Genomic DNA, 21410 nt, shown 5'->3' on the forward strand with positions numbered 1-21410 from the left:
CCATTAGTCACATTCTTGCTTTCCTTTTTACCCAAAACAAAACACAAGTTGCCATCAAAGAAAAGCAACAAAATGGGGGTCCAGAGGGGGAAATGATGAGACAACCAGGGGTGTAGCCAAATATCTGGAAGGAATGAGGCTGGGGAGTGCGGGCCAGCTTTGATTTGTCACAGTCCTGACCTCAGGGCAGCAGGGAAAGCAACTCCTTCCTTCTCCCTCTTCACAACTGTGCATTTGGGCGATGGGGAAAAACTGCAAGCTGCGCACGCAGATTGTTGCTTGTGATGGGAGCTCGGTCCTAGGGACACCAAGTGATCTCAGGGGCAACTTGATTGGTTTCCAATCTAAGAATGTTTAGTGCGCTCAGGAGTTATTTTAAAGCACAAGAGACCAGTTCCAAGTTTTTGTTGTTCTCATTTGCTTTTGCTCTGGTCCTTTTCACTAGAATCCTTTCAATGACCCTTGAAATAATGTGTGTGCGTGCACATGTGTGTTTCCCCTCCTGGATGATGGGCTCATGTTCTCTATCTACCCTGACACCCCCCTACTGCTTCTCTTGCACAATGCTATGGAAATCCACAGATCTAAAGAGCTCTGCGTTGTAAGTATTTAGAGCTGGCATCTGAGCTGGCATTTACTCCCTTTCCCTGAGAATGGAACCCTGTTAAACAATGCCAGCATTAAATTGTTTATCTTTTAAAGCTAATTTACTTGTTTCTTTAAAGTGGATTCCTTTTATGCTTTTGAGGTAATAAAAAAAAGTTTACACATGCAGAATGCATTACCTTAACATGCCTCCACACATAAAGTGTGTAATGCATTTAAAAAGGCAACCAACAAAGAATACAAAACAATGCTGTGCAGGACATGGTGAAGAAAAGAGTGGCCACCCTCTGGCCCTTTGGCACGGTCTCTGACAGGAGAGTCTGGAAAAGGTGGAGCGTTAGGGGTGGAGGTAAGTGTTCCATTACATGAGGTAAGTGTTCCACCAAGTGTATTTTGGTCCTCCAACACCTCTACCCCTCCACGATGCCTGTCTGCGCAAAGGTAGGTGTAAATGATTGAACCATGATGCCCAGGAAGTCTCTCAAGTCAGCGACGGCATGATTCATTGGAGACTAGACAGGGAACTTATTTCCAGTGCCTGTCTGGGCCATGGCTTGCTAATAGCTGGTTGAATACTCCCATTTCGAGGCATACTCTCTCCAGGTGAAAAGGAGTGTGAGGAGCTAGGAGAATGGGCAGCACCCTGAAACATGGTGCGTCAGTGCCCTGGATCTGCCCTGCTTCTCCAACTCCAGCCATTTCCCCCCCTCTTGGCCTCAACAGCAGGGTAGAAGGTTGTCAATCAAAGAGTGGCATCTCCTATACAGTGTAAACACGAAGTGCTGGGGAAGTTTCTAGTCTGTAGGTTCTTTTCTTGCTTTCCTTTTCTTTTCCTTTCACCATAGGCACTCACAGCCTGTGGTAATTTGAAGAAAGGTCTATATAATCTTTTGCATTGGTCCCTAAGGCAATCTTTTTGAGGCAAGTGCTATATGAGGTAGCTGTAACAATGATTCTGCAATATAGGTGCACAGCAAAAATTGCTAAAAATAATTCTTCGTTTTAAGGAAAACTAACAATTCAGCTTCCTCAGCGTAACAAGAAAAAAAAATCATGCAACTTAGATATTGCTTGGTAATAATATAAGGTAATCCTTCAGAGATGTAGATCATACTTTTATGGGTAGCTAAATCTATGGACCTCTCCTCCTAAGAAAATGCTTCTGTGCATGGGGATATACAACTTTCCAAGAAGTTCCAGGAGAAATGACTTGACCATCCTTGGACTAGTCCCTGGGAGAAGAGACCAGCAGCTGTGTGCACCAGAAGATCTAGAGACTGAGGACTAGCACTGCACTTGCACAACCCCAAGAATGAGCTCCTCTTTAAAGTGTGCACTATCCATTTCACTTGCCTCACCCTAGTCCTAAGCCTGCTGAAGATGGAGGGTTATGGCTACATCTGAAAGAAATAAATACCCGGTCACATATGTCATTTCCTATTCCATCATAATCTGATTGTGAAATACTATCTAAAAGCCAGATGCTTGTGCATTAAAACTCTCCTTCAATCCCCTTGTCAGAAAGGTAACAAAGACCCAGCAGCATTGCACAAGAAGAGACTAAGGACAAACTTGACAATATTCATTCCAGAAAATTCTGTTATGAGCCTGAAAGGATCCCGTAAGCACCTCTTAGATCCTCACACCTCACATGTGTTCATGATGTAGACCTGACGGTTTCCTTCTGGTTCTTTGAATTACCTCTGCCTGGAACTGGACAGTCATCTGCATTCTGAGATGAGAGAAACTTTAACATCAGAGATTATGTGGTCCATTAACATTTCCAATAATCAAGTTCCGGAACACTAAAATCTCAAGTCTGGCATAGGATCTAAGCATATCCCACTTGTTATGATTTCCTCTGCTCTCAGTTTTTCTTCTTTTCTTTGCTTTAAAAGCAAATACCCATACTTTTATAATTCAAAGTATGAACTGAACTTTACTTAGTCGGAGAAACTGAACTGTTAGAAAGGTACCTGTCACTTCCATCCTTTTGATTTCCCTAATGAGGCAACAATTATATACCCCAGTCACTTTCGGGATTGTGGCCCCATGGCTAGACTAATAATTAAGCTCCCAGAGTCAAAACCATAGTCACCTCCTTGAGTTTTCATGGCAAGAACAAAAGATGGAAGGAAGAAGGCCAGGGAAGCACCCGTGGAACTGGGGCCAGGGAGAAGAGTCTCGTGTTTTCAGAAATACATAATGTTGTACACCTGAAACCTATATACTCTCATAAGCCAATGTTACCTCAATAAAGCTTTCTAGAAAAGGAAATTCAGGGGTCACAAAGGTGACTTGTCACTCCTAGGTGAAAGGGTTACTGGTGACACACATTTTTTCCATTGATTAATTTACTTGAAGCGAATATGTCATTTCCCTGGAAAACTGAGGAGGGTGAATATTTTCTTTTGAATATCTTCAAACATTTGCAAATGGTTACTCAGAACTCCCCAATGTACCATAAACAAGTATAAACTGTAGAAATTCAGAAAATGAACAAATACAAACAGTTATCCCCAAGCTCCAAGGCAAAGACAAAGAAGGGAGTATTCCATTTATAAATGGAATTCTTTGTGGATAGAATAGTTTGGAAAATGTTTATACATTGTTTTCCTTATTATTTGGGGAGATTTTTTTTCCCCCAGCCTACAGAAGCTGCTGAACTGGTATTTGGAGACTTAAAGTTGAAGATGAAAGGAAGTTTACAACTTCTTAAGATCTTTTACCAAACTTAATTAGTTCTGCATCTAGGAAAATATCTGCCCAGTGAAATCATTTGTAATCATATCAACAAACAAGAAAGTCAGGTAACCAGGAACAGAATAACTTCAAAATGGGGGAAAGACTATAATTTCCAAAGAAGTAGCAATATGATGACTTCTTTGAAGGTAACCGTAACTACCTAGATTATTGATATCAAGCTATAGTCTACTTTGAATCTATATTTTAAATTTAAATGATTTAAAAATAGTAATGCAGTATGAGACTGATGGACATACTGAAAATAATGAAGAACCCCAACTAAAGTTCCTGACAGACTCCCTGGAGAAATGATATCGTGGAAAAATCACTCACCTGCAGCTCACCCACCACAACTCAGCCCAGGTTCATTTTTGGTTTTAGTGCTTTCCACTTTGGCTTTAACTTGTCACCAAGCAGTGTTTACTGTCAAGGCACAAAGGCCTTTATTTAATGGATGTATTTCCAATTTCTGCAACTGTATGAGTGAGCTGGTTTTCTGAAGGCAGGAAGAAAAACCACACCACGTGTGCACAGAAAATCAGGACAGGTCAGAGAATGTGAGTGAATTATGGCAGATTGAGACTGTGCTGTGGGGTGACGTGGAGCTACAGAGGGCAAAAGGGAATGTGATTTAGTGGAGGAGAGATGGTTCTCCCCCCATCTTAAATCACTTGGCTTGTCACCCCATGGAAGCTGCAAAGCCTGAGTATCTCTCACTTTAGAGAATAGCTATAATTTGTTGGAGGGACCCATCATAAAAAGGATTCTTCAGTCTTAAGCACCTATGGACCTCTTCTGAAATTAGCTGAAACCAGGTTCATATTTTTAGTAATGACCTTGGTCCATATATAAAACCCTAATCTGATTCTTTATTCTGAAACATTTATCATCCAAATAGTCATCATATATTTCATGTTTTTATGTTTTTTGAGGCCCATGCTAATATGGACTAGTGGTACTATTCTTGACCTGGTCACTTCTCCCTCCAGACACAGTAGTAAAGTCTTTCGCCCTCCATTCTTCCTTTAATGTCATTTGAATGGACAGTATTACAATGTATTTAAAATTACAATTCCTGATGCTTTCCAAAGGTCATCTTTTTTTTCCCTTACATATCCCCATTATTCACTGTTGCGTCAACCAGTTAAATTACCCTAGTGGAGAAATCAGAGGCATTTTCAACTGAGGTGACTATGAGAAGGCTGAGGCCATCTGTCTTAAGATAGCAGAAGTTGTAGATACAAAATCAGGAAGGAACAGTGAGTTGATTTTTAGTATAGTGCTCCTGCTGGCAAAGCCACAAATGAAAAAGGAAACCTCAGACTATGGTGGCTTAGAAATCCATCTCCTACCACTCAACAAGCCCCCCTACTGTGGCTCTGTGCTTCCGAAGTAGACTTCTGGCTAGAAGTTAGGTAAGAACCCACGTAAATGTGTCAACTTAGAGACAATGATCTGGATACACCACATCATGTGGTCTAGTCACACTTATATTTCCCACTGTGGAGTAATCGTTTGGCAATCTAGGTTTATTGCTGGAAAAACCAGGTTTAAACACTTTCAAAACAGTTTAGAGAGTTGGTAAGTGGCCTTGGTTTTTGTCTAGGAACTTTCCCTCAAAACAACTGAAAGAATTTCATCAAGTAGGGTAATAAAGGGACCAATCAGCCTGTTTTCCTACAGTAGTTTAAAGAAAATGTAGCTCTGGAGTCAGCTTGAATTTGAATCTCAACTCTGCTTACTAATGTGGCCATTTTGGTCAAGTTACTTAATTGCTCTATCTTGGATTCTGCATCCGTAACACAAAAATGGTAACTGTTGTTGGACCTAGATCCTAATAAATATTCTTGAAAAACACTTAGAAGATGACCTGAAAGTACAAAAGTGAGCACTATTCTTCCTACAAGGTCCACTTCTCCCCCTCAGGCCTCCTTCATCCCTGGGTTTATATCCCCAGCAGACTGTCTTGAGGGCAGGCACAGCATCATCTTAACCTTTCTATCTCCCCAGCTCCTGGAAGGAGCAATGCAAAATTAGGAGCTTAATAAATGTTCATTTCTTTTCCTTTACTTTCCACAAGGAGTTGATAAATTTCATCTGCTGCCCTGTTGGACAGAGGGAAGCGCTCTGTCTCTGGGTCCAGCACACTTGAGTTGAATACTCGTTCCCCCACTGATCAGGTCTGGTTCTGGGCAATGTTTCCAAGCCTCACTGTCCTCCTGCTAAGATGCAGAATGCATATTCCACCAGGATTAGCAGGAGGAGCACATGAGGGTGCCTCTGGTTATACCAGCATGCTAGTTCCCCTTTCCTTTTCTGAAATTCTGGGCTCATCACTGAAACCTCACTTGGCAGTAAGCAGGCTCCCCGCAGGAGATCAGAGCTGTATGTTGTCACCCACTTGAGTAATGTGGCCTTTTCCCACATCCAAGCTTCTCATTGTGTGCAGAGGTGAGCAATGCGCTAGCTGAGCCATGGAGCACAAAAAGGAGGAAGACAAGCTAGTCTGTGATGCTTGAGGCCTGCCTGGGAACGTAAGTTGGTAACAAAATGAAGGAAGAGACCCCAAGAACAGGCCAGTAGGCCCCAATTTGCTCTAACACCCTACCCGGCAAATTGGGGCCTAGTGGCCTGGGTTCAGCTGACATAAGCATGTTAGGGAGGTTGGTTTTGTTCTCATTTGCAAATGGACTCCTGAAACCACAGCCCTGAAATCTCATGACTGAACATTTACAGGTCCCAAGCAACCTCTCCTTCCTCCCATCTTCCCCTTTTCCAACAGGGTGAATCACAGAGATGAGCACAATAAAATGAAAGTGTAATTAAGGAGCTAGTGTTTCAAATCAGCTTCAACACAGTGGGCTTCTCAGTAAGTAAGTGGCCTTGGCTGTGGCACTTACATACTGTGACTCAGTTTCCTCAGATGCAAAATGGGAATGGTGTTGGATGGAATGAAAGTGTGACCCGTGTACTGTAAAACACATAAGGTAAAAATCACCATTAGGGACACAACTCGCTCGCCTCTGCCTTGTGAGGAGGAGGGGTGCAGGGCCTCATACGAAGCACAGCCTCGGTGGACATACAAACCTTTTACTTATTCTGATTTCTAATTCGCAGGCACCTCCTTTTGAGCGGAGGTTCCAGGTCCTCGGGCCCGGCGCTGAGCATGGGCGAGGAGATGATGCACGGCGCCATGGCAGTCTTCTCCGCGGGTTTTGGCACAGGCTGGATCACGCAGCCCGCCTTGGGCAGCATTCGCAGAGCGTACGCGTGGTCCTCGTCCGCGGGGTTATTAAGGTTGGGGTCCGACTTGTCACCCCCCGCCAGGGCCTCCTCGCCCATCAGCTTTTTGGCTGCCTCCCCGTCCAGGTGGCAGTTGGAAGCACAGTTGTTTTCCTTGACTGACTCCAGCTCGCTCACCGCGGGCTCCTCGGAGGACAGCAGCTTCTTGGGGGGCATGGGCGGCGCGGGGGGCGGAGGCTGCTCCGGCGGCGGCTCTGCGCTCTTGGCGCCCTCGGTGGCCGCGCCGCGCGTGCCGTTCACGATAACGTTACAGGCCGCGGCCGCCTCGGGGCCCGCGGGGGCGCCCGGGCCCGGGTCGCCGGCGGCGGGGGGGCTGCAGTGGCCGTCCCTGCAGCCGCCGCAGGTCCTGCGCTCCGCGGCGCCCGGCTCCCGCTCCGCTTTGACGTGCGCGTGCAGCGCGCGGTGGATCACGTTGTGCAGCCGGGCCCGGTGGCCCACCGTCAGGTCGATGACGCCGTCCTGCGGCCCCTGCAGCACGCCGGGGAAGCCGAGCTGGCCGCCTGCACCCGCGGGGCTGCTGGCGCGCCGCGTCAGGTCCACCACCTCGCCACGGCCGTGCTCCGCGGGCGCCAGGCTCAGGGCCTGGCCCGAACAGCCGGGGGGCGAGTCCGAGGGCTTGGAGGAGCCCTGTTTGGAATCCCGGGGGGACAGGGAGTGTCCACCTGGCTTGCCTCCCGCCGCGGAGGAGTCGCCAGGGGCGCTCGGAATGAAGTTCTCCCCGTTACTGGAGAATCCATTGGGAGGCTTGGAATCATTGACATGAGGGATGGGAATAGGGATGGGGATGGGGACCGGAAGGGGCACGATCACGGGGTATGGCACGAGCAAGGTGGGAGGTGGCACCAGCGGGGCTAGCGAGGGTAGCCCGAAGTTCATCATCTGGGGCACGGGCATCGGGCCATTTGGCATCATGCTCACCGGAGGGAAGGGGAGACTTGGCAGTGGGGCACCTGGGGGTGGCGGAGGCAACAGGCCTGGGGGGTTCCCGGGCATGGTCGGGGTGCTCGGAGGGTGGATGTGGGGCGATAGCATGGGCCGGTGCATGGGACTGGAGGTGGGGCCCAGGTTCCGGGGGCCGCCGGGTGGGGGCCCGATGCCAGGGAGCATGGGGTTGGACAGAGGGCTGTTGGGGTTGGAGGCGTGGTGCGGAGGCCCGCGAATGAAGGGCGGGCGGATCTGCTGCATGATCTGCTGCTCCATGAAGATGGGAAGCGGCACTGGGCCGCGGTTGGTCATCACCATGGGAGGGCTGCGAGGCGGGACTCCAAGGGGAGGCCCAATGCTAGCAGGTGGCTGAACGGAGACAGGAGGGATGTTTGGAGTCTCGCTGATGGGCATGGACTTGGGCACTGGAGTGGGGATTTTAGTAACAGAGCAGTTGGCAGTGTCAGATGGAGAGACGGTGGTGGACGCTGATGGACCAGGGCCCTGGCTTTGGCCAGCTGCAGCCACGGGGGAGGGGGCTTTCCTCCGAGCATCTGTTAGAGGGATATTCCAAGAGTCTGGAGTGAGCAGCTGCACCCCGGTGCCTTCTGCTTTATTTTCCATGGGAGGGTGTAATGTGCTGCACAGCCCAGCTGGAAGATTGGCCTGTGTCTCTTTGTAGAAAATGTCCATTTTGTATTGATTGAGACATTTTGCACTGCAGAACTGAAGCCTTCTTTCCCCGTCCCCAAAATCCAGGTATTCTTTTGTGTGCCTTATGTGCTTACACCAGTCACATACCTACAACAATTTAAAAAAGAAAGTAAGATAAGTAGTTTCCTATAGTAGATGGAGTTTCATGTTCACATAAAGGTACTTTTAAGATTTACCACTATTTTTTGAACAGGTTCAAGTGTTTCCATCTAAAAGGTAAAATTCTGAACTATTTGTAAAAATTATTCTTGGAATCCAGAATTGCTTCATAAATATTAACTCTTTAAAACAGCAATTATCATCATTTCCCATTTCAAATATATATCCTAAGAAACTGTGTTGTCCCCTTTAAGCATGACATAGAGGTGGATATGACAGAAAGAAGTACATACACCTCCCACACATTTTCACTTGTCAAAGAATTCATTGTAAATGCAAACCCAACCAGCTCGGAAGAGGAGTCTCTTAAAAGTTCAGTCAAATTTGAAATACAGCCCCTAAAAATTCTCCCCATGCAAAGTCACTTTACACTATTGACTGTGTTCGATAATGCAGTTGGAAAGGGTGTGCTATGTTAACCAATAACACAAAGCGCTGAACATCATTATGTCTGGCTTCCAAAGGGAAACTTGGAATTAGTCATGAATTCTGTGTGAAGCTTAGCTATTCCCAACCTGTGATGTTGCAGCAAGCTAGAATTATTTTTTGAGCTGTTTGCCCACTCTCTCTCAGTAGTCAGAATTTTTGGTGACATTTCTTGGCAGGCAGTCTTATTTAACAACTTTTCAAACACCAGAGAACGTTTTCCAAAAGTTGTTATGGCTTTTCCCCCCTTCAAATCTACTCCTGGCAAAAGAAAGACATCACCAAATTTATTTTAAAGTTGGGCTGCAGAACTAATTAAAGGCTGAGAGCTTTTCCCAATTGGAAATCACTAGACATCAAAGTTCAAAAAATAGTCATTCTCGGCTTCAGAACCCATTACTTTGGAGAAATTATTGTGATTTCATTAACACATTAATTTTGCAACACCATCAGCTCTCACAGATGGTGAAGACATGATCTACAATTCAAATATGACTCTTGTTTGCACAAATGTCTTTCCTTCATATGGCATTTTAAACAAGAATTAATATGAGTAATCTTGCCATCGCTATAAACAGATAAACAGATGTCAAAATTTTCAATAGTTTTTTCAGTGCCTTACTTTTTTGAGTGAATATTACACACACTTTTTTTTTCTTTTTCTATCTTTCTTCTTCCTTTTCTTTCTTTCTTTCTTTTTTTTTTTTTTGTCATTTCCTCAGCACTCAAACCACAGAGCAGCAGCAGCAGAATTCTGAAACAGTGCAATGGTGAGTTTACTAATTTGGTGTCTCTCTCACTAAAGTACTGGTACTGTAGTGCTCTAAATGGAACACTGTTTTTGGAGGGGATGGCGTCTGTTGTTCTGTTGTTGGAGTGTGTTGTTATTTAACGATGGTATACTGATAGCATTAAAAGATAATAAATTTTAATAATGATTGGTCACATAAACAATACAAAAACAACATATGCTGGGCATTTGATTACTCATCTCATTTAACTCTCAGCTTTCCTGGGTTGTAAACAGTGGTGGCATACAGTTTGTGATTGCGGGTGCTTGCTTTCATGGCAGATGTGGGTCTATATGTGTAAATCCACTCTTCCTTCTCACGTTTTTTCACTGACATTTGCAGGTAATATATTTGACAGTGTGAGTGAATAACTAATGCTTATTGGCCTACAGTAGTTTTTGTTTGGTCTCTTATAAAATTGCCCTTTAAAAGCACTTGTTGGAAATCAAATAATTTCAGTGTTAATATGTCCCTGTGTCTCATTGCAGTGTTTCAGGTTTCTCCAGAATTAAGAGAATTTTTTTTTTGTATCATAGTTGAGATGTCCAGTTTATAAATAAGTATGGTGTGGAATTACCTCTGATGAGCTGACAGAATTCATCAGACCCTCAAAATTCTTGTCTAGAAAAAGGCTAAACTAGTAGTGAAAACTTGAAGCACGTAAGTTATTTTTAAAATCTGTTCATTTTTATAAGTTAATATATAGTTACATATCATTCAAATTCCAATATGAAATAAAACCACCTGATTCAGTTTTAATATTACACATCCACAGAAAGCCTAAAATGTAAATTCAAAAGCTTGAAGGGAATCAAATATAGCTTCTTTAATCATAAACTAAAAAAAAAATTATCAATGAATTAAACTAATTGAAATAATATGCCAAATTTTCTGGCATACTTCTTTTGGATCTTAGTTTTTAACCATAAGGGAGAAGAGTTTTCTGAAATCCTTAATTGGTTTTTAAATTGCCAGATTGAATTATTTGCCTCCAGAGGATTCCTCTGTTTCCTCAACCTAAATAAATATTTTCAAGTAGAGTCAAAAATAATCTAAATATGAACTAAATGTTCTCCCTTCACTTTAAATAATTCACTGATGAATAAGGAATGCTCACAGATCTATCCTAATTATCAAATGGGAATTCTCCACCATCTTTTATCTATTTTACCATAAAAAGAATTACAGACATCAAGGTCTGAAGCCAAGTTTTATTTCATCATACTTTCCAGTTCAAGCAAAGATCTTATGGTTAACTAGTTGATTGTCTTCTGTGTCCCAAAGTGTCCAGGCAGTAGTGTGACAGTGTGTGACTATCCTGTTTTGGGTTGTGTGTGTGTGTGTATGTGTTTGTGTGTCTCCCTGCACACATTACCTATTACATTTCCATTCAGAACACTGATCTAAAAATACAGAAGAGCAATCTTTCTGATGAAGCAACAAATTATTAGAGGAAAAAAATAGTCACTTAAGAAATAATGAATCCAGTCTGTCTTTCAGGACACATCATTTCAGATGAGGTCAATGAATTTATGGCACAAATGGCTGTATCATGTGAGGCAATAAAAAGCACAGCCATCACTCACTCTACATCTAACTAATGATCACTTCTAGTAATTAAAGATTTCATCACAAGAGCCTGAGCTGATTACTTAAGATGTGGTAGTTAGGTGAAAATATATACTGTATATCTCTCTCTTTAACAAAATAACATTTGCATGTCCATGAAATACGCAGCATGTGTCTCATAAACTATGGTTTTCTGAATTGTGGTGTTATAGGGTACTCTTCGCATCTTTTTCCACAGATGGCTTTAATTTTTTTTTAACTTTTTGAGGCATTATTTTTTTTCCTCATTATGCCAAGAAGTACCAAAATTCCTTCAGATATTTTAAAAGATAAAGATTTAGAAGTACAGAGCTCAATTCACTGGGCTATGCTATGGTAACCCCCTAATTCCAGACCAGCTTTGTTTCTGTTGGAATCTGGCCCCTTTGGTTTCACTTCTCTCCCTAACAGGTCCCAGATTGGACAGAGCTAAGGCTGAAGCTGTTTAACGATGGCAATCTGGGGACCGAACAATCAGCTAGCGCCATGCCATTGAGCAAGACAGCTGAAATGCTTCGCATCACAAACACACAATGTATCACTAGGAAGACAAAAAGATCACAAAAGGAGATAAACAAATGCGTATTCCATTCAACCCTGTAACAGCAGTGCACAAAAAGATTAAATTTACCTTCCTGGGATGTGTCCAATTCTAAACAACAGAATGAACATTTCCTTTAGTCCATTTAGAGTATTTATATTTTGGTGGCTGACTGCCAGAGCAGTACTTATAAGCTCAGTGGCCTGATGGGTTCACTCCTTTCCTGTGAAATAAATGTGTGGCAACCTACACCACTAAACTGCTCAAAAGACACTGCCTCAGCAGAAATATCACTTGCTCTTGATATAGGAAAACTGAAAAGCAGGACTTCTGGTTCCTATAACCCTTTCCATCTTGTATTTCCCCTAGAAAGAAAACTGTTCATGTTGGCAACTAAGCTTTTATTATACAAACGTTCAAAGTCAAAACCAAAGTATGCCATGAGGTTACCCACATGGGCACAATATATACATACACACACACACTATATATATATATATATATATATTCTGCTGGGCTTGAGAGAAGATTTGGGTGACTGGGGGCTGGGGGATTCTAATTAACACATTAATCAGTTGTCTGCTGTGGCAATGAGTTCATCCTTTAATGAAACCCACCACTGCCTTCTGAGTGGTAATCTGGCATTAGGCAATATTTAATTAGGAAACCCCTTTGCTGAAATCTTATCTGGGCAAAGTCATTTGCAGAAATGGAACAGTAAAACAATATTATCAATTCCTTGAAAGCCATCAACAATTTGAAAAGCAAAACAGAATCTTCATGTGCTCCTGATTTTCCATGAATATAGCACCTAGGTAAGAGCTCAAAAAGTTACGGTTCCTTAAACAAAATTGTAGTTTGCCACACCAAGACTGGTTCTCTTGGAATATGGCATTGATGTTGCAATCCAGGCCACCTCAAAAAAATCATGAGCTCGTTCAAGAGTAAGGCAAAGGAGAATAGACCCAGGGAGGGGTGGTAAGTGTTTTGAAGGGGTTGGGGGTCTGTCTTATCTATAGATAGTTAACTGATAGAATAAATTGAGGCTCTCAGACTGCTCTGCCTGAATACTTGATTCCAGCCCACCCTGCATCCACAGTTTCTCTGGGTTTACCATTACCTCTGTCAGAGGCCTAGCTCAGTACATTTGCAAAGGATGCTATGGAAGTCAAATGGAATTTGGATCACAAGGTGTGTCTTTGAGTCTGGGCTCCACTGTTTGTTAGCAGTGCAGCCTATGGAAATCTCAGCTTCAGTTCCTTCATCTGTGAAATGGAGCTAATAGCAGGAATAAGTAACTCTTGCCTGGCAGGTTTATCACTAAGCCATCTCTCGTGTACTTTTTCATTCCCTAGTCTGCCTTCCTGATGGTCACTGAAGCCCCCAAAACATCCCATGTGTATAAATTCATCTTAAATAGGAGGATGATTTTATGTCAGTGTGAAGAAGGAAAGGAAAATTCTCGTCCACAGCTTTCTTATGAGTCTGTGTCTCTGAGATAGGATGGGGCATGTTTCCCTGTTGGCAAATGCTGCCCCTCACACACACCAGCCCAACCTTCCCCCCTCCCCCCAATTCTGCTCTCGACATGACCCTGTCTCAGGGGCAATAGAAGGGACGTCTGCAGTGACAAGGGACAATCCTGGCTGCCCATCATCCTGGGAAGGTTCCATTCAGCTCCTGCTGAAAAAACCTCTTCTTTTCCTAAGGCCAGTCATTCTCTAATTCAGGCAAAAGCTTGATAAAGCAGCATGGCTGCTTAGAAATAAGTGTTCGAACCATTAAAATGAATTATTCCTCTTAGGCTCAACTGCTGTTTAAATAGTAGAAGCTATAAACTGTGCTATTCATGTTTTATTAAAAAACAGAGCTGATGTACAATCTGCTTGGCTCATTACATGGCGGAACTACCCTCCAAAGGAAGGGCCAGAAGCCACAGTATCAGATGCCTTAAGACAAGATGACCCAACCCTGCGTCCAGGAGGATGTGTGTGAGGGAGAGCCCCATGGAAGGGGGAGGGATGCACCAAAGCCCACTAAGGGCCCAAGCTCACCATTCCACTTTCCTTGCAAAGTTGGATTAGAGTGAAGGAAGGGAAAAGATGACCTAGTCATAGATACGCTAGCCAAACAGAAATCCAGAGAGGGGTTTAGAACCATCAGGGACTATTCTTAAGAAAGAAAGAAAAAAAAAAAAAGCAAATTCATGGAGAAGTCCATTTTCAAATTAAACTTTCTGTAGGTTAAGATTCCAACATGATAATGTTTGTTACATCATTTTGTTTTGTTTTTTATATTTTAGGGTCTCATTTTGGTTTTTGTTTGGCTTTGTAATCCTCCTGTCCCCCCCACCCTTCTCCTCCTCCTCCCTCCCTCCCCCCTCCTCTGTCTCTCATTTCTCCTCAAATGGGTTTTGATGATCAAGGAGAGAGCAATAAGCACCTTTCTTAAGCATTGAAAAGTCTCATTAGAAAACTGCCCTGGGGCCTCCCCGGTGGCACAGCGGTTGGGCGCTGGGTTGCAAAGCTGCCCGCAGCCTCTGCAGAGCCGGTTCCATCCCCAGCTGCTCCCCGGCCACTGGAGGAGGGTCCCACATGGCGCGCAGACCTCTCCTGCCGCCCGCTGCTCCCCTCAGCAGTGTACTTCGGTCTTTCTGCCTGCTCTGCTCCCCGCTCTGGCTCTGGTGAATTCTCTCAGCCTCCCACGCTTCTGACTGTACCCAGTGCTTGTGTGTATAAATAAATAAATAAATCTTAAAAAAAAAAATTAAAAAAAAAAAGCACCAGCCCAGTCAATATTTAAAAAAAAAAAAAAAAAAAAAAAAGAAAACTGCCCTGTAGAACTTTATACCATGACTAAATTTGTACTAATCTTAAAAGTTTTTAACTTGATTTCAGAAATCTTGGCCCAGGCCACCAGGGCAGAGCCTTCTCTTTCCCAGATGCCATGAGCTCTGTGAGGCTGAGCACAGATGGGCTTGGTTTCCGGGATCTCAATAGGCTTTGACAAATAGCTCATTACTGACCCACGTCTGTTTCTACAGACAAAGCAAGGGTTAGGATCCTGGCCTACATTCAGAGACCAAGGATCCAGCCTCAGCCAAATACAAGATGCAGAAGAAGATTATTTCCCTTTGGTCTCACTATTAGGTTGCCTGAGAGTATATCATCGCAAAACCTCTGCTACATTTAGATGGAATAGATGCAACTTACACCTTCCTAACACAAGTCATCCAGATGGAAACTGAAAAATGCAAACATCAGAAACCCTGTTCTGCCTGGTCCCAAATGTCTGCCTCTCTGTCTTCCAGTTATCTTTCTCTTAGAGGACACAGAAATAGCCCAACAGATCTCAGAGCAGTGAAACTTAGCCCAAAAAGGAACCTCAGAGATCATCCAAGTTCACTCCTCAGCCTCCATCTCCAGATGGGACCAGGCGCTGAAGCAGTCTGCATCTCAGGTGCTCAGCTGTCTAATGAGAACATCCATAGTGACAGCATTCCCTAGCAAACACGTGAGGCAGATGTGGAAAGTGTGCCACCTAAAAGCAGAGAGCAGTGCCCTGCCCCTGTGGCCCCATCATGCTGTCACCATGCCCTGAGGCAATTTTCTCTCCTTTTCATCAGCTCTAGATATTGTAACTATGACCTGCCCTGGAAAATTTGCAATCATACCATCCAATTTTATTCATTCACAACTGAACATTTATGGCGGGCCCACCCTTTATTAAACACTGTGCTAGGAACAAGGAATGTGAGTCCAGTAAGATGCAAAATTACTTGCTCTCACGCAGGTTCCCTTCTGCTGCAGAAAACGGGAGATGTGCACGTTTTTGCTTTTTTATTTAACCATCTTTGAGTCAAACTAAAATTTAAGAGAAAACCAAGGTTCTATTTGTTTTTACTGTTTCAAAACTAAGAACTGAGCTGGGCCAGAAGGTTCTGCACTGTGGAACAGTGAAGGAATGATCCAGCTCCCGCCCTCAAGGAACTCAAAATCTGACTTTCAGCAATCAGGAGAAATTTGCACACACTTCCTTCCACCAGCAGGACCCTGTGCCCCCTCCATCAACAGATGTATTGCAAAGGTTAAAGCTCATCTAAAAATGTTTAATTAAAACACAATCTTAATAATTTACTCTCAATACTAAACTCTCCTTCATTCTTTTAATCCAATATTGCAACTCTCTTTGAAATGTATATGTGAATCTTTTGTTTATTATAACTTTTTATTAACTTGTTCATTGTAATTTGTTTTTAAAATGTGTATTTGAATCCCTTTTCAAATGATTCTTTGATCTCATTTATCATTACTCTCTCTGTTTCCAAATGCATACATGAGTATTTGAAGTTCACTAACTGTTTCAGGGAGCAACCTTGGGTTGAATTTCTGTTAAAGGGAGAACTGTCACACTGATGTGTTAAAAAGCGAAGTATGCCAGTGATGTGGCATCTCTCTGTGGTTACTCACCTCATTTCTTCCTTCATGCAGACTTTTGTAGGAAATGACAAAAATCCTATTTCGAAAGATGTAGTTTTAGTTCCACAATAGGACTAATCATACATCAATGACGGGACCTTTGGGGGAGGATTGTTATTATCTGTTAGGTTATTATCTGTGACATCTGAAGCAGTCTTTTTATTCCTAGGAATTTTATTTGAATCTACCTCCTGGCCTGCTCACAGGTCTTGGCATTGGTGATGGGCTGCAACCACTGAAATGTCATGGGATCAAGGTTGAGCATGTGCAAGTGATCCAGGTCAAGGGCACTGCTGGAAGAAGTCACTGCTCCTCTGGCAATCCTGTCAGCTCACTCTCTGGCTGCTTCTGGTAACCTCTTATTCACTGACCAACTATATACTAATTACTTGGAACCTGCAGGCACCAGGCTAATGGCTTCACTTGCAATGCCTCATTCAGTTCTCTTTTAACAGTCTTTCGCACATTTCTCTGCTTCTGGGTCACAGACTAAACCTGTGGGTGCTCGGGATCGCCCCACTTGAACCCCTAGATTCCATCTTTGCCCAGTCCTTAAATCTTTCCCAGACGTTCCATTGAAAGTCATGGTTTTCATTATGTGCCTGCTGGAAGTCCCAATGTGATGTAGTAACAGATTATACTAGTAACAAACACTAGCGTTATTTAAGCACCAGTAACCGCATTAAGCTTGTTACATGGATTACCTCATTTAATCTCCACAAGTACCTTATCATACAGATAACTAGGGTTTACATAGATTAAATAACTTACTCAAGAATACCTACATCGATAATAATAGAGTGCGGATCCAGATACTAACTTAAATCTATCTGACTTCAAAGTCTATACTACCTCACAGTCTCAAGGCATTTCTGCATTTTGCATTACAACTGTAGGATTAAGATGGTTAACTGATATTTGATAATAAATTTGTTTGAAAGTCCAGACTCACAGATGTTTAGACTTCTAAGGAACTTTGCAGGTCAAGTCCAATCTGTCTCCTCCAGCAAACATGGGTTTCCTTCTACATACAGTCTTTCAGGAGGCACCCCTATTTCCTAGATCTATCCACTCGGCCAAAGAGTGATTCACATATTAATCTTTCTTTTTTTGGGGGGGGAAGGGGTACCTAAAAAGGGCTGCGTTGTAACTGCAGCGTCCTGTGCTCCTTCACTTGTTGTAGGACAGCTTTGATTATTAGAAAGTTCCACTTGCCTGTCACTTCCATCCACTGATAATAATTCTGTGTCCCAGGTTCTCCCAGCACAGGTCATAATATTTTTCCCAGCTTGTTATTTTTAAATACCTCCCTAGTCCTCGTACCTGTTTCCCAGAGCCTCCTAGCTTGTCTGTCCTCCAATGCATTTTATCCAGTCATACATCATCTTGGCAATGCCCTTCTTAAAGGGTGGAGGGAAGAATGGAATGCAGTGGCCCCACTCAAACAGTGTTCAGGAAAGTCCCCCCCACCCCCCACTCCATGGAGAACACTTAAGCCTCCCAAGAATGCATATGCCTTCTTGGTGCTCATATCCTGCTATAAGGTGTGCTTTAAAAAACATTTAGTGTATGCCTAAAAATGCCTAAAAATGGAGCTACCATATGACTCAGCAATTCCATTCCTAGGGATCTACCCAAAGGACACAAAAACATTGATTCAAAAGAACACCTGTACCCCTATGTTTATTGTAGCACTATTTACAATAGGTAAAACCCGGAAACAACCCAAATGCCCCAAAACAGATGACTGGATCAAGAAAATGTGCTTATATACACAATGGAATATTATTCAGCAATCAAAAAAGACAAACTCATGCCATTCACAGCAATGAGGATGGAGCTAGAAGGAATTATGCTCAGTGAAATAAGCCAGAAGGAAAAAAAATATATCGGATGATTTCACTCATAGCAGGAATATAGGGGAACCAAATAAGACATCAAAGTAAACAAAATAATAATAACAGTACAAACCACAACAAAGCAAAAACAGACAAGTATAAAGCAGAGACATACTGCAGGGAAGGAGGGAGAGGGATCAGAGGGAGGGAGGGAGGGGCACAGGGGACTGAGGTGATGGTGCACAGGTGCATTGGTGAAGGAAACTCTATGGGGACTACACCTGAGGGGGCGAGGAAAGCAAATATTGTTTCAAAATGAACAATGATGTAAAAAATAAAAAATTAAGAAAAAAATTTAGTAGTATGCACACATGCTAATTTTCACTGGTGCACACCTGAAACTCATGTTATAATGCACCATTACTTCAAAAAAATAAAGACATCTATTGACTATGTGCTATGCATCAAGCTTGAAGCATTCACTTAAAATATCTCCTTTAATTCTGACAACACAGTTGTAAAGGAGCAACTCTTTTTCTCCACTAACTTGAAAAAGAGAAAACAAAGGTTGAATGAGATTTTGGGAGTTCCCTAAGCTGCTGCAGCCTACAAATCAGCTGAGCCAGGATTCGGATGCAGAGCTCCCAACCCTCTTTCCACACTACCATGCTGCTTGCTTCACTCTGCGCGTTCTGGTCAGCTTTATTGGATAGTGTCTGCCTCTTCCCCACCTCGCAATGCAAAGTTTTCTTGAGGAGACGTTCATATCTCTAAATACATTCTTCCCAGTTTTCAATTGATTTACACTTTCTGTGGGAGCAGCATGATTTGGTGAGGAAAATGTGGACTAGGAGTCAGGAAACCCAAGTCCTATCCCCCCTGTAACTCTGGGTCCTGCTTCTATGCTCTTGTGTCCCCTGCTTAATGTTAATATTTGTTCTGAGAATCAAAACAAAGTACAAATGGAAGCACTCTGAAAACTAGTAGGTGCCATATAAGTAGAGCTATTTTAATTTTATTATTTTAAATGTACAAGTAGTTAGATATTTAAAAAAAAATCCAGAGCTAACTGGTTTAATTACACTGTATTCTTATTTACCCATTATTCTTCCATTTAATTTGTTATAAAAGACAAAGGAAAAAACCTACTAGTATTAATTTTCCTATGATACTTCAAAGTAAAAAAAGCGCACCACAAAAATAAAACCCAAATCAACAAAAAACTTGACCCCCAAATTCTCCACCGACTTTCCAATGACTTGTGGAGTGTTTGACAGTAGCATAATTGCAATAATGAGGAGGTTTGCCGGCTAGGTTGTGGTCTTAAGCACACTGTGGATGTTTTAGCCCAAGGCTCAGCTTCAGGCCAGCACCAGTCACCTGGTCCAGAGTCACCAGTGGAATCCCTTATGCTCAGGCACACACGAATGTGACATTTATGGCATCTGGTACATAATGCTACAAATTCCAAAGTTTCAAAGTGCTGGGCTCACAACTTGGGGAAAAGGAAAGACTTTAGGTTGCCTATTGTCTTACCATTTTGTTAAAACCCATGCGAGAACCCCGCTAAGTGACAGATTCTTAGGGAGGGTTGTGCTGGACTACTTCTGATTTTAGATCTGCATGTGAATTTCTTTGTCTCTAAAAGGCTTCCTGGATGTTTATAGACTGTGGCGTCCTAGTTCTCTTCCATCTTTGTTCTGTGAATTTAACCATCCCACTGTGTAAATACCTGGTTGAAAGCCAATACTCTACTAATGCTCTATTCTCCACTGAGAATCGCTCTTATAACTTCATCCTCATAAGCAAATCCTGAGCTAGCCCAACCCAATCTCTCCATCCAAGCTCAATGCCTTAAGTGCCAAATGGTGTGAAGCAAGAGGACCTGGGTTAAAAACATGTATTCAGATATTTTTAAACACACATGCTATTTAAATAATTCCTTTCTTCCAGTAAATTCAAATGGCTCAATAGACATTATACCACAATACCACTCATCAAAAGTCTAAAGGGACAAGCAGCCAGTTAAAATACCTTATTTGAGAGATAAGTAAATTAAGACAAGCAAAACTTACATGTCAATTGTCAGTTTTTGGATAAAAGCTCATATTCCCATCACTCTACTCCAAAGAAGGAAATAAAATGAGGAAGATATTCCCACTTGCCTATTGTACAAAGGGACCCTTGGCTTCTGGGTGAAAAGAGAAATGAGTTTAAACGAGTTGCCTAATCCAAATAGCTTATGTGGTGGGCCCCTGATCCAGTAAGATGCAAAAGAAAGGCATATTTGGAGAATAATTTAAATTTATGAAGCTGGGCCTTAGCCTCTAGTGCTTAGCGAGATAAAAGGTACTCTGAATATATTCAGCTATATCAAGCCATGCCCTGGACTGGCATGTTCAGAAGTGGGGAGGAACAGGGAAGAGAGAGGAAGGAAGAACTGTGCATGAGCTGTTTTTATATAGGAACAGAGCCCATTAGATGCTGAGAGATTGTTATGGCCACAGCCCCACCGTATGTCTGGACACAAAGACACCTCACCACCTGAGTGTGGTTTTGCCTCGTGTAGGGAGAGTAATTCAACCTATCATATTTTCTTCTTTGGGAAGTTGATCATCAAGATATACCAAGAGACTAATTAGTGGTGGGGACAGTGGCTAGGGGAATAAGGCCAGAGGACCGGCAGTAAGCAAGTCATCAAGCAGCACAGTGATGAGGCAGAGCGGGCTGGAAGTGATAGGAGCAGGAGCTGCGCTGCAGGGAGCTGTGGCCCCTAAAGACTGTGTGCTAAATAAAGCAGGAAGCAGTGATGTCTGCTCCTGGAGGGCAATACAGCATCCAGCTGCCCAGTTATTAGCACCGTAGGGGGCTTATGTCAGAACGACTTTTCAGACTCCGAGGATGGGAAACAGTGGCTCTTCCAGTCTTGCTTGTTTCCACAAGTTTCTTGATAGCCAATGTCCATAATAGTAAGAAGATCAAGAATGCAATTTATGTCAGAACAAACACACGATCTAAAATCAGAAATAGCCCATCCCTTCCAAGTATCTGTGCTTTATATAGTTTCTCTGATTTCATCCTTATCACAACACTTTTGAGTACTTTGGGGTATTTTTCTCTGCTAGAAGCCATCTAGGAGGGGACAGTAACCCCAAAGTCCTTGCGTGGTCCCACAAGAACGCTTCCCTATACTACAGTGTGCAGTGCTACTGGTATTCTCAGGAGAGCCTCAACCCAGAGCTGGAGTGGCCCAAATCACATCCAGAGCTTGGGAGGC

At 43.0% G+C, this 21410-nt stretch overlaps 1 protein-coding gene across 1 annotated transcript in view; it reads right to left on the minus strand.

Annotated features, from left to right (window-relative positions):
• Window positions 1–6441: 6441 nt before the first annotated feature.
• The window catches only part of SOBP (sine oculis binding protein homolog), a gene marked incomplete at both ends in the record, with an annotated part of 138129 nt that continues 123160 nt past the window's right edge, over window positions 6442–21410 (minus strand). The window contains one exon of the mRNA XM_084257341.1: window positions 6442–8379. Coding sequence (XP_084113467.1) covers window positions 6442–8379 — 1938 coding nt within the window. The remainder of the gene's footprint in view (window positions 8380–21410) is intronic.

This window comes from Talpa europaea (genome assembly GCF_964194135.1).
Source record: "Talpa europaea genome assembly, chromosome: 2".
NCBI classification, from domain to species: Eukaryota; Metazoa; Chordata; class Mammalia; order Eulipotyphla; family Talpidae; genus Talpa; species Talpa europaea.